Below are 13,498 nucleotides of genomic sequence, written 5' to 3'. Positions count from 1 at the left end.
CATCTATCTATCTATCTATATCGCCGCTTAAAGGCCTTGCCAGGCCCTGTGTGTGTGTGTGCGCGCGCGTGCGTGCTTGTGTGTGTGTGTGTGTATATATATATACACACACACACACATTTTTCTGGTGTATCAAATACTTATTTCACACAATAAAATGGAAATTAATTATTTAAAAATCATACATTGTATTTTTCTGGATTTTTGTTTTAGATTCCATCACTCACAGTTGAAGAGTACCTATGATAAAAATTACAGTCATCTACAAGCTTTGCAAGTGGGAAAAACTGAAAAATCAGCAGTGTATCAAATACTTGTTCTCCCCACTGTATATGTATATATATATATATATATATATATACACACACACACCATGTAGATCTAGAAGGGGTTCAGGTCAAATATGAATGTGTGCTCTTTGGTATGGGAGTGGTAACATTTAATTTTTACTGATAAAACAATTTAAAAACACTATATAAATAATTTTGTAATTGACTGGGCCCCCAATTTTTTTCTATTTCTATAAGAAAAAAAAATTGTGGGAGGGCCCCCTGTCGGCCAGAGGCCCTTGGAATTGTCCTAACTTTCCCCACATATGGCGCCCCTGGTTCCAAGAGTCAGAACTCACACTTGTGGTGAGGCTTCTTTCCAGTATTATGGACCCCGTTTGTGGAACGGTCTGCCAGAGAACCTGAGGGCTGCAGAAAATGTAGCTGTCTTTAAGAGCAGCTCAAGACCCTCTTTTTAACTGTATTTCCTGAATTGAATCATTTCTGCTAAGTCTGTGCATTTTTCATGCAGTTGTATGTTTTTCCATGTGGGGTTGGGGTGGGTAGTTGTTTGTTTCTTATTGATTTGTACAGCACTTTGAGCTGCTTTTAATAATAAGGGTTTTTTATAAATAAAATTAATTGATTGATTGATTTATAAAGGCTTATTTTATTGTGGTCATCATGTTATCCCTTCCTCCCTAGCTCAACTGCGGTGGACGTAGCAATACCATTTTCTTTTTTCACCAATTTGAATAATAAACTGATCTCGACTATAATTGATTATAATTAAAAATTATAATCAATTTGCAGTCTATTTACTTGACTTGGAATCTCTGAAATGATTTGAATCAATTTTGTAAGTGCTTTAAGATGTAATTTGTTGTGAAATGAAAACTAAACTGAAATAATGCACGTTATAAAATGGTCCAATGACAGTGTCTGGCATAAGTATTTTTAATTAAAGCAAAAGTTGTCAGCACCATCCTTTACCAATTTATTTATGAGTGAAAGACTTTCTAAATCTTTCCCCAGGCCAATATTATGATGGGTATGATGAAGAGTATCAGTGCCCTGTTTTGGATGAGGACCGGGTGAGTTAAATTCTTTTCTAACCTTTTCAGACCACTGTTTTTTGTCCCATTTTTATTACGTCACCTGTTTAACCTAGGATAACTATATTTTTGTGCTGATTTGGTATTATATATATATATATATATATATATATATATATATATATATATATATAAAATTCCCTTCTCACCCTCCGCAGGTGGTCTCTTTTTCATCCTCTGAGCTCGGGTCCTCTACCAGAGTCCTGGGAGCTTGAGGTTCTCCTCCAGTATCTTGGCTGTGCCTAGAACTGCACATTTCTGGACTGAGATGTCTGATGTTGTTCCTGGGATCTGTTTGAGCCACTGCTCCAGTTTGGGGGTGACTGCCCCGAGGGCCCCGATGACCACAGGCACCACTGTGGTCTTCACCTTCCAGGCCTTCTCCAGTTCCTCTCTGAGGCCCTGGTATTTCTCCAGTTTCTCATGCTCCTTTTTCCTGATGTTGTGGTCACTTGGTATTGCTACATCCACCACAACGGCTTTCCTCTGTTCTTTATCCACCACAATGTCCGGTTGGTTCTCCATTACCATCTTGTCTGTCTGGATCTGGAAGTCCTACAGGATCTTAGCTCGGGGCCCTCTGGGCAGTCACCCCAAACTGGAGCAGTGGCTAAAACAGATCCCAGGAACAACATCAGACATCTCAGTCCAGAAATGTGCAGTTCTAGGCACAGCCAAGATACTGGAGGAACCCTCAAGCTCCCAGGCCTCTGGTAGAGAGAGAGAGACCGCTTCAGGTAACAAACTGAACGCCACCAGGAGGCTGAGATGAGCATGTCCTCGAACTTTACGCCTAATTTACCTAAAATCCAAATCGCTGTATTTCCACTTTTTGAAATGATGTCTTTCAGTTAGAGCTTTGCTTCATGCAAGCAAATTGTGATAAGCCACGCTGAATACATAAAGCAGTCCTCACATCCAGGATAACCACATAATTTGAGATGATGGAGCGTTCAGACTGAGAACCAACGGCCTGAATGGTTTCAGTTTGACAGTACAGACTGACTAATGCTGTCTACTAATCCAAATTCACCACACTGGTCCCTTTGATCAATAGGTGCTAATGAATATTATCTGGATTCCTGGATTCCACAGGTGGTGGATGAACTGGATCAAAAGATGGTGGAAGGTGGTGTAATCATAGATTATCATGGCTGTGACCTGTTTCCTGAACGATGGTTCCACATTGTTTTTGTACTTCGCACGGACAACACCCAGTTGTACACCCGACTTGAAGACAGGTAAAGTTTTTTTCCCCCCTTTTAACATTGTAAAACTTTTGAGGATTCAGACATGCATGTCAGTTTTGTTTTGTTTTTAAGCATGTTTTGGATGCTTTTTTCCTTGGTTATTTTATTTTAATGCAAATTTCCAGTGCCAACACAGCTCCTATTAAGGTGCTTTTCCACTGGCAGGTGGTACGCTAGTCAGTTAATGTGCAGTTTGGTTCTACCCCAGGTAGTGAGCTTTTCTATTATGCTCTTTGTTCCTCAGTATTGTGGACAGGCTGTGAGCAGCAGCTGTGGTCAACTCTCTGATGTTTGCAGAAGCACTCAGCAATGGAGAACCTCAAGGTTCTGATGGACTAAAATAAACCCAGATATTTAATTATGTCTTGTAGAAATTCATTGCTGTCCCAAACATAAAGACTCAGATTCGCTGATTGTTTTGCTATACATATAAATATAAATACACTGTGCCACTTTTTGGGTTTAGGTAAGGATGTAGTCACATAGCCACCCATGAACTATATATATTTTTTAAATCCAAAGGAAAAATAAAATTCACATCACAAGCTAATATTAAGTAGTTCCGGTGTTTTACACTGTCGGTGCAAAACTGCAACTCCATCAGAAAGCTGGCCACAGTTGCACCATTTCTCTCTTCTTTTATTGCTGTTCATTCTTCAAATCGATGTGCTGCTAGCAGCAGTGGAATGTCCTGCTAAGATACGGACATTCTCTGGAAAACTCAATGCATGCGTTCCTGGCGCTGCTCCTGATTAAACTCATAATTATGCTCTTCCGTCCTCAGCATGTTCCAATGTTGTTTGGAGTTTTCAGTGTCGTAAATCACAAGCCAATCAACGAATGCAGTCAGCTGTCAATTAGATAGCTTTGGTACCATAGCTTGCTTTGTCCGGGTAGTTCTTATTCTTTAGTGTGATAGTCAGATGCCAGTGTGGTGAATTTGGATTAGTAGACAGCATTAGTCAGTCTGTACTGTCAAACTGAAACCATTCAGGCCGTTGGTTCTCAGTCTGAACGCCCCAACATCTCAAATTATTTGGCCATCCTGTTTGTGAGGGCTGCTGTTTGAATCTTTATGTTAAGCGGGGCTTATCACAAATTTAGGGTGTTGCATGGCCTCATACATCTGCTGCTAAATAAGTTAGCACATGCATCTTCATTGTCTTGTAAGTATTTGATATAGTTACAAGAGATCTCAATTTCACAAAATGTTTAATGCGGTACATAGTAAAAAACAATACATGTAGCTAGATGTTAAGTAACCAATAAACAAAATCTATACCACATTGGATTACACTGGTTAATTTGCAATCTTCATATTGCATGCAATATGGATATGGTGTTTAAGATTTAAGGTGAACATAGACGGGGCTGAGAACAGATTGAATTTCAAAGGGACCAATAAACCTAAGAGAAAACCACCAAAACACGTGGAAGGAACAATTCTACAGACGGTGCGATCATCTCAGGAAAACTGGCAAGACAGTACGTCAGGTTTGCACTGGTACATTTGGAGCCTGGGCTCTAAGAAATGACAAAATTAAATGGTGAGAAGAAAGGGGACAATCTGGACTGATGTGGATTGAGATGTTTGGCTTGTTGCAGAAATGCTATATTCTTATGATTTTATCCAGACTTCCACTAGATGTTCAACTCTGTCTAGCCAGTGTTGCCACTCTTCAAAGGTCGACTTGAATTATAGCAGTTCCTTATCTCTGACATCGTAGTTTTTCTCCAAGGAGGAGAGTAGACTGGAGAAGAAGGCACATGGGTGAAGTTTCTTCTCACTCACTGGAAGAGGTCTGAGAAAGCACAGGACCCAAACCAGAATTGGAAGCATCAACTTCCGTTATAAACTGGGTCGAGGCGTCAGGTTGAGTGAGAATGGGGGCCTTAGAGAATCTGCTTTTGAGAAGTTAAAATGCCTGTTCTGCTTGGGGGGACCAAATGAACTGTCTCTTGGGAGAGGTCAGTTGGGTGACGGGGGACACAATCTGACTGAAGTTCTTAATGAAACAGTGGTAGAAATTGGCGGAGCCCAAAAAGCGTTGAAGTTGTTTGCGAGATTAAGGGATTGGCCAGTTACGAATAGATCGAATTTGTTCTGGATCAGTCTTCATGTGCCCGTTCTTGAAAACATATCCCAGAAAGGTGATGGAAGGGACAGGAAACTGACTAGCATGTGTGTATTCAGGGATGCTTGACACAGTCTGAAATTTCCATGCGACTTCTCACTGAGGTACTTGCAATGCTCTCTCAAAAGGTTAAAGGTTATTATTGGGGTTTTTTCCTCTGCTCCCACCATACCCATCTTTGCCCTGCTTGCTCTGTTTCTGTACTGCTCTTTAGAGCCTCTGTTTCCACATCCTCAGAATTTACAAATTATGGATCTGGTCAACTGGCCTCTCAATGCAATTGATCAAATTTTCTCAACAAGACGGCTAAGCAAAGTGGTCTGCGAGGACATATCCAGCAGGATACATCCTACTCTTGGGATGTTTACAAAAATTCTTGTCTGTTCACATTATACCTGGAAGACATAGAGGATCTATATTTATTTAGATTCATAACAAGATTTCTGGTGTTTGGAGTTGGTGGGATACCTTGTCGACAAATTTGGAAGATGTCGGTAGCTGTTGTGGCCCTTGTCAAGCTGCCTTGATCAGTTATGGATTGAGCAAATTAGCTGGATTGGGCCACGTGCTGTGGGACCAGAGCCGCAACTTGGATGCGATTCTTGCTGAGATTTGCAGGTCAGGAAAGATCGCATCCAACTTACTAATACTTAATAGCAATCCAGAACAAGAATCAAACATGGAGACAGAGAAACTATTAGTTTATAAATTGTGGAGTACTTTTGTTTTTTGTTTCCCTTTTGTCTTTCTTTTAGGTTTGTTATTTGTTTGTATTTTCTTCTAATTCACCTAAAGCACTTTGAGCTGCCTCGTTGCTGAAAATGTGCTATATAGATAAAATTACCTTTACCTATTGTTGAAAGTATTTTCTGCACCACTCTCTGGATGCTTCTATATCACCTTATGAAACTGCATTCTCATAGACATATTGACTGATAATGTTGATGTTCTGAAGTGTTTGGCATCTATTGAAGATTTACAATAGATGCCAAATATACCCTCTAAAACTAGATATGTTCTGGTCTTTTTATTTGCTTACAGGGGTTATACTGGAAAGAAACTACAGGACAATGTGCAGTGTGAGATCTTCCAAACTATTTACGAGGAAGCCATGGAAGCCTACTCTGAGGAGATTGTCCACCAGTTACCAAGTAACACCCCTGAGGACCTTGAGAAAAACCTCCATCAACTAATTCAGTGGACTGAACAATGGATAAAGGATCATAACTAAAACCTGGAGTTCACTTTTTTTTAAGAATAAATGTATTTCTACAAAATAAATGAGCATTTATTTTAGTAGACATTTCAATTATTAACCTTTATCTTAGAAAAATTGTGTAAGCAGGATCTAATTTTATCTGATCTGTGTTTTGCAAGGAGTGGAGCAGTTTAATTTTCTGTATGTGGAACTTTAAAACTGTAAATATGGGCCTAGAACTATATTTTAACTAACATTCTGAGTTCTTCTAGAGCCCTCTCATCTTAGCCTAAAAATTCCTGCCTAGTTTTGGCTGTTATCACACAACAAAAATACACACACACGCGTGCACACACACACACACACACACAAAATCCCAGTCAGAAATTTATTAATCATTGAATCTAGACTCCTTCAGACCCCTTGTCTACTGGAATTGAATTTTTCTGGGATTAAACCAATAAAAAAAATTACGGAATTTATTTGCATGATGAATCTTACAGATTCTTATTAAACAAAAACAATGAAGATTAAACTCTTAAACCCACCGGTCACAATAGTGACCAAGACATTTTTTCCCTTTCAGGGACTTTAGAGTAAATTATGACATGACTAGAGCTGTTTATATCTTGGTTGCTCCTTGCCGATAGGAATACTGTCACAAACCTCCCAAAGAAGAGGCTAGTAATGTATGTTTAAATAAACGTACGACAAAGATTTTTGGTGCACATCATCTTTAAAGTGTCTAGTTATGATATGCACCTTTGCATTTACAAAAATTGGTTTGGTTTGTGAGCAGGATGTGTAAACATGTTGACGGTCACAATAGTTACCAGTGGGACAATACGTTTTACCTAGGTGAGCTTATTTAAATATCTACCATATTCTTCCAATTCGTAATTTCTTCCTTTTTAAGATTAATTTTGAATGTGGTTCTTGGACTTAGTGATAGCCAGACAAAGCATACAACAATGTAGTTATGAGAAAGATGGAATCCTTACTGATTTTGGTAGTGGTGGCTTAGACATGGACTATAAGGGAAAGAGGCCATTTTCTAGGCCTGATTTTGAATGCATATGATCAATTAATGTGAAAAGAGGATGATCTCCCCTTTCACGAATCATGTGGCACTCTGTTACCACCTCCAAAATTTAGTATGAAGGGACAACTGTCTCTTTGATGTACCCTTTAAAACTAAAGAGGATCCAAATGAGATTCTGACACAAGATCAGAAACTGCTGGTCCACTAGAAAGAGAACAATATTTTCACAGTAGAAACAAAGATGAGAAAGAACTATAAGATCAGTAACTATACTGATGTCAAATAGATCAATGAGCACATGAGAGGTGTAGACCTTCATGACCAAAACCTTTCAAGGTTCAGTGTCATGGTCAACTCCAACAAGTGGTGGTGGCCCATCTCAAAAGCGCACTTGTAATAGGATGACTGTAGCTTAGGAGGTTGGAGTTTGGAGTAACTGATGGTTTGCCTGTTGGAATCCCCACTTTGTCTCTCTCAGTCGTTGTGACCTTTATCAAGAGGACAATTCACCCGCCATGCCTGCCGGTGGTAGTCAGAGGACCCAGTGGTGCCAGTGTATCACTGCCTTGTTTCTGTCAAGCTGTCCCAGGGAAGATGTAGCTGCAATATAGTAGCTTACTGCTACTATGTGTGTGAATGTGTGTTTGAATGGGTGAATGACTAAATGTGTTGTAAAGCACTTGCAGGTCATTTGTACTTGATAATGAACAATACAAGTACAGGCCGTTTACCTTTCAAATACTATTTTACAAATTTTTCGTAGGAGGGACGACCAATTTGCTCACCTTCTCATTGGTTGTGGCATATTATTCAAAGATAAACCACCTTATGTGAAAGGTTTGGCATAAGGTCACTAGGTCATGGAAATAGATCTAAAATGGACACTTCTCTTCAAGACACTTACTGGTCAATCAATATAAGAATTGTTTCCAGAGATGTGGCTTTTGCACCACCATGCCTGGGAGAAATTCAAGGCTTTATTGCACATTGAGTGCTTCAAGAAAGATCATGGAAAGTAAGGAGGGGATGAAATAACCCAAAATTGAAGAATACTGAAGTCAACAAATGGTGAGAAGGAGCCATACAACTGGCCTTTGATTCTAGGCCTTGGGGTCCGGTATCCTGTAACTTTCAGGTGTGTCTCTGGTCCAGCACACCTGAATTAAATGGATCATCTCAGTATGCAGTTCAGTTCTCCAGAGTCCTGCTAATCACCTGATTCATGTGTATTGAATCAGAGGTGGATGGAAAAGATGGATGGAAAAGATGCATGACTAAGTTTATTACAGTATGACGGTGTGACTGGCAAATGTTCATGATTTTCAATAATATACATGAAGGCCTCTACTATAGAGGTTATGTTTATGAGTTATGCTAATGTGATAACAGAACACTACAACTGACTGAAGTTCAATAAAATGATGCATAAACACTCAAGCACTCAAATTTACTTTGGTTTATAATATATCAATAGTCAAATTTGTACTTTACAGAGCAAATGTTGCACTAAAGTAATGCAGTGGCAATGTATATTCAAATAAAGAAACAATGTTCACCTTTTATTATCTTTTCTATTTGGAAAAAGCACTTTTAGCTCATCTTAGTAAGAACACCATATTATCCCACTTGTCACAATTATGACGGATCATAAAACACTTTTTCATATATATTTCCACAATGTTCCTAATTATTTCCCCTTAATTAGTTCAAAGGATTATCAATTACATCTGATTTTAATATTTGCATGTCTGGGAAAAATTTTGGATTAAATGGGTTAACTTGATACTAGGGGTTGAACGACTTCATATTTTTTAAGGTCGACTACATCATGATAATAGTCGAGTCGACGTCGACTAATCGTGGTGAAGTCATAGTGACGTAAGCGCAAAACGCTTCACAACTACTTGGAGGCTTTATCAGCTATATTCACGGCAAATATTGATCCCCCTCCCCTTCTCCCGGTTTTACTAAGTCTATTGCAACATGCAGACACCATTAGCTGTAATTTAGATGGAAAACGGTGGAATGCTGTTTAAGATGCTGATCATGTTTTCATAGCTCAGTGGTTTCCTCCATTCTGCTGCCCCCTAGTGGAAGATGGTTATTGTTAAATTAATAAGTGATGAAACATGGGACTAACAGAATGGAACAAAATGTTACAAAACTTTCATGTTCTTCAAACAACTTTGTGCATCATGTCTGAAAAAACTTTTAATACATGATTTAATCAGGATTACTGATCTGGCTCACGAGTATTTATTGCAGCATAAAAAAAAGAATTCCGTACCAAAGTTTGCATTAAGTGGTCTGCAGTCGTCCAAACTGTGCACAGCGGAGCAAAAAACAATGTTTAAATATATCTCATGAATGTTTCTCAGGTGTGATAAAAAGCACACTTACCTGTTTCTATAAAGATTAAACATACATTCTTCCATCCACTGCATGGTGAATACCAGCAGAGTGAGAACCAAAAACCTCTGAAACATTAAAAAGAACAATAATACAGTTTGGACGCTAGGAGTCACCCACACACTAAATACTACTTCCAATTTTGCAGAATAAATTTCTGAAAGGATTTTAGTCAGCACAGTGAGAACCAATTATTCAAATTGTTTTCTCTACAATTTTAACTAAAAAAATGAGACCTGTATTTAGATGTGAGAACAAATTACTGTTTGGACATTTTTACTGTCCAAACAGTAATTTGGACAGTAAAATTACTGTTTGGACAGTATCGGTTGATACTGCAACCGAAGTAGGCTTCGGTTGCAGTATCAAATGCAACCGAAGCCTACTTTTCTCAACTTGGGAAATAAAAATGAAAAATGAAAGCTAGCTTTCCCAACCCTATCCTATTTTTATTTTTAAAAAAAGTAGATTGGCACCATTAACACATAATTTAATTTTGAAATTATCACTAAAGGTTTTTGTAAACACTTAACTATGCCAGCAGAGCCTTGCCAATTTTTAACATACTCTTGTCACAACCAGGCTCTGTTAGACATGACAAAAAAAAGGAGACGCACCTACTTACGACAAATTTTACAAATGTTTATTAAATTTAAACAAGAGAAAAAAAACCTGCATTAAAGTATAACAAAACACTAACCCAAAAAAGGAGCAAGCTGAAAACTGACAATCCAAACATAACCAAAACAAAAGCCCAACAAAATACCAGGACTCATTGCAGTGGATCTCTAGTCCAGCAGTTTAATTGGGCTGGGCCATTCTTCACTGCAGCTGCATTGAATGGCTCAGTCCCATGAACCCTCTGTTGTGGGTGTGGCTGAACTCATGGAGTGAGCTGGTTCCCAAAGCAGCTGCATACAGGACATCAAGGTTGGACAGTGGGCTGCCTCTTGCAAGGCCAGTTCAAGCTGAAAAGCCTTCCATGTGGCATCATATCCCCCTTTGTCCTTGTGTCTCATCCCAAGAGTCTTCAGTTCCACTGCCATGTGCTGCTGACAGTGGAACAAGATGTAATTGACCCCGGATCAGTAGTAAGAAGGACCACAATCGGTCCCCTCAGACCATGAACTTTGAAGAACATTCCTAGCCTCAAGTCTAGGTGGCCATCTTCCACCTCCAAGAATAGTACTATCTCAACCCTGAGGTTGTATTTGCAGATGGACTCTCGGGCCATGTCACCCATCTGCAAGATGTAGTCTATAGCCTTCTGTTCATGGCCCCACTGTAATTGGGGTGGGCCAAACCACAATTAACAATGAGGTCAGTAACTTGGTCCCTGAAGGTTGAGAGATGGAAGATGTAGGGGCTGGATGAACGTCAACCTTTTAGGCATTATGGTTATGTCTCACAAAAGGGATAACATGCAGTCCTAGAGTGTCCAGTGCTGTCTGCATGTTGACCATTCATGCATGGCCATAAACAGCCTCCTCCTGTTCCCAACGTGCCATCAATCCCACCATGTTTTGGTGGTGTGAGGGTAAAGTTTAAGGGTAATGGCAACCCCTTTATCTGTTTCTCTTTAAAAAATAAAAAAACAGGTGTTCTTTGTTGCCATCCTAGGATTTTTGCCATTGCTTGACTTCATGCTACCTATATTCTGTTCTAATTGTACCCTGTAGGCCATCAATTAGATCGAGTATTTTTGGACTCGGATGGGCCAGTTTGACTGTAGTGGCCAGATTTTCCGTGATCCGCTGGATTGCGGCTGGATCACGGTTAATCTTTGACACATTTTTAAGGTGGTGTCTCGCCTTTAACAGCCTGTGCAGGGCTTTGACTTTAGCCACAAAGTTCGGGTCATCAGACTGCTGGTGCTGGCCTGAACAGTCAGGAACGCCGCTAGAATGCTGGGGTACATACCACTATTGTTGCTGCTGCTGCTGCTGCTGGTGGCTGTGTCCCAGCTGTGGGAGTGAGGATCAGGATGACCAACCCCCAGAACACCAGGAGAACAGGAATCAGATAAATAAAGTTTATTTTCAACAATGATGAGAATGCGAGTCTGGTTCTTTGGAGAAGCTATTGGATTCATCAGTTTGACTGAAGAATAAGGAGAGGAGAATGGTCAGTTCAGGGTTGTCGGAAAAGGAAATATTGAAAACAATTAGAAAATTCTTACTTTGTGTTGAAGGTATTTTGCCTAGGAGGAAATACTTCGGCTTCCAGGGTAGAGTCTCTTTGTGGGTGTCTTTGTAGTCCAGGTTCCAGTGTGAGATCTTGATGGAATGACCTCTTTGATGGAGACTTGGAGACTGCGGTGGAGGGTTGACAGGTAAGTACAGGCGGGAGGAGCGAGGAGCCAGCCGACTGCCAGCTGAGAATCCAGAAACGGGTTATTTTAGTTCCGTGCAGACGTTGGAGGGACTCAGGTAACCATTTGGTAATAATTCACGGTGTCACAAAGTGAAATGATAAGGCCAGGGTCTTGGGCAATATAAGAGAATAAAAGTAAAAATCATTAAGTTCTGGCTCGTTGTATTCTCTTGTGCTCCCGGATTCATTGATGCCATGCGTGGAAATAACAGCCACACAGAGTTAACATTCAGAGCTCCACATCATGTATTTTCTGAATTTATTCTAACATTTAAAAGTATAAAATCACATTGACAACACAGACATTTCAAACACACTAAAACAGACATTAATTTACCTGAGACAAATAGAAAAGAAGAAGAAAGAAAGGCAAAGACATCTTTGGAGAATTGCAAAAGCAAATCTGATTTGTTCCTCTGGGGCCTTACTTTTATTCAAAAGGGTGTTTCCTTTGTTTTAATTTATGCAATTATGCAATTAAGGCGTGTTCTTTCCCTTGTACGGCTACAACTAGTTTCAAATTACTAAGTTGGGACATCTGAGGCAATTTTATTACCTTCTGAGACCTGTTTAATTTCAGGGCTACAGCGCTTCTCTGTCTAGACAAGGGAGAGCAAAGGTCATTTAGAGCCAGCTCTTCTCATGCCAGTTTGAAATATGTTACTCCTAATTCCTGGTTGGAACAAAGCCTCTAGTCTTTTCATCAGAGTTCAACCAAAAGTTAACCTGTCTTAGACCTATTTTATTTCCCTGTCGTGTAATTCCTACAAATACAGATCAGTGCAGTAATTTTAAATTGACATAAAGCCTGGTACGCAAAGTGGTTCAGAACTTCTGCATCCTCTTAGATCTATCAGGGGTGGGCAAATCCAGGCCTCGAGGGCCAGTCTCCTGCTACTTTTAGATGTGTCTCTACTTCAACACACCTGAGTCAAATAATGAGGTTGTTAGCAGGACTCTGGAGAACCTTACTGAACTGAGGAGGCGATTCAGCTATTGGATCCAGGTGTGTTCTACCAGGGAGACATCTAAGAGTTACAGGACACCGGCCCTTGAGGACCAGGATTGCCCACCCCTGTTTAGATCAAAGCGTAGATTTTAAGAATAAAACAATTATATAATATACCTGAGCATTTTCAATCTAAACACATTAATTCTAAACATTTTCTAATTAATGTTATGCTAGTTTTTATTATATTTAACTGATATTACATTTGGCCAAGGTTAGAGACTTCATGTAGTTGTTAATATAAAACTACAAATTAGACTAGTTCAAGTCATGTTAATTTTAACTAAATCATTAAAATTAAATGGTTAATTAAATTAATACTAATTAAATTGCAATTATTGGTAGTATTATGTTAGTTTGTTTGTCCTTAAGTTTTAGTGTCTCTCTGAAGGAGATGACTTGAGATGTCTCCTTGCTGCTGCTCATTTGAGACATGGCCTGTGTGCCAAAGTTAATTTATGTCATGGTTCCTCCCTAATAACAGACATTCTTTTCTGCAGGCCCTCTAAGATTTTATCCAAAGGACTCTTGCTTAATCCACTATTTTCACATGTTGTAAGATTTAACTGTATTAAACACTAAGAATATTTATTTTCCTCAACAACAACCAGTCGGTAACATCCACAGCATCATGAGAAGGGAAAATCCTGAAGACCAGGTCTCAGACTTCACAAAGGATTTCCAGGGTGTCACAAGGG

General features: G+C 39.4%; 1 protein-coding gene across 2 annotated transcripts in view; it reads left to right on the top strand.

Annotated features, from left to right (window-relative positions):
* Positions 1–6,211, top strand: part of ak6 (adenylate kinase 6) — a 13,266-nt gene extending 7,055 nt beyond the window's left edge. For both annotated transcript variants that reach the window (XM_007540354.2, XM_016664978.1), the window contains exons 3-5: positions 1,305–1,363; positions 2,480–2,625; positions 5,811–6,211. In XM_007540354.2, the coding sequence (XP_007540416.1) occupies positions 1,305–1,363; positions 2,480–2,625; positions 5,811–6,000 (395 nt within the window). In that variant the 3' untranslated portion in view covers positions 6,001–6,211. The remainder of the gene's footprint in view (positions 1–1,304; positions 1,364–2,479; positions 2,626–5,810) is intronic.
* The last annotated feature ends 7,287 nt before the right edge of the window (positions 6,212–13,498 follow it).

The sequence above is a fragment of the Poecilia formosa genome, unplaced genomic scaffold (assembly GCF_000485575.1).
Source record: "Poecilia formosa unplaced genomic scaffold, Poecilia_formosa-5.1.2 Scaffold535, whole genome shotgun sequence".
NCBI classification, from domain to species: Eukaryota; Metazoa; Chordata; class Actinopteri; order Cyprinodontiformes; family Poeciliidae; genus Poecilia; species Poecilia formosa.
Note: the sequence above shows the minus strand (reverse complement) of the source record. Positions and strands in the feature narration are given on the sequence as shown.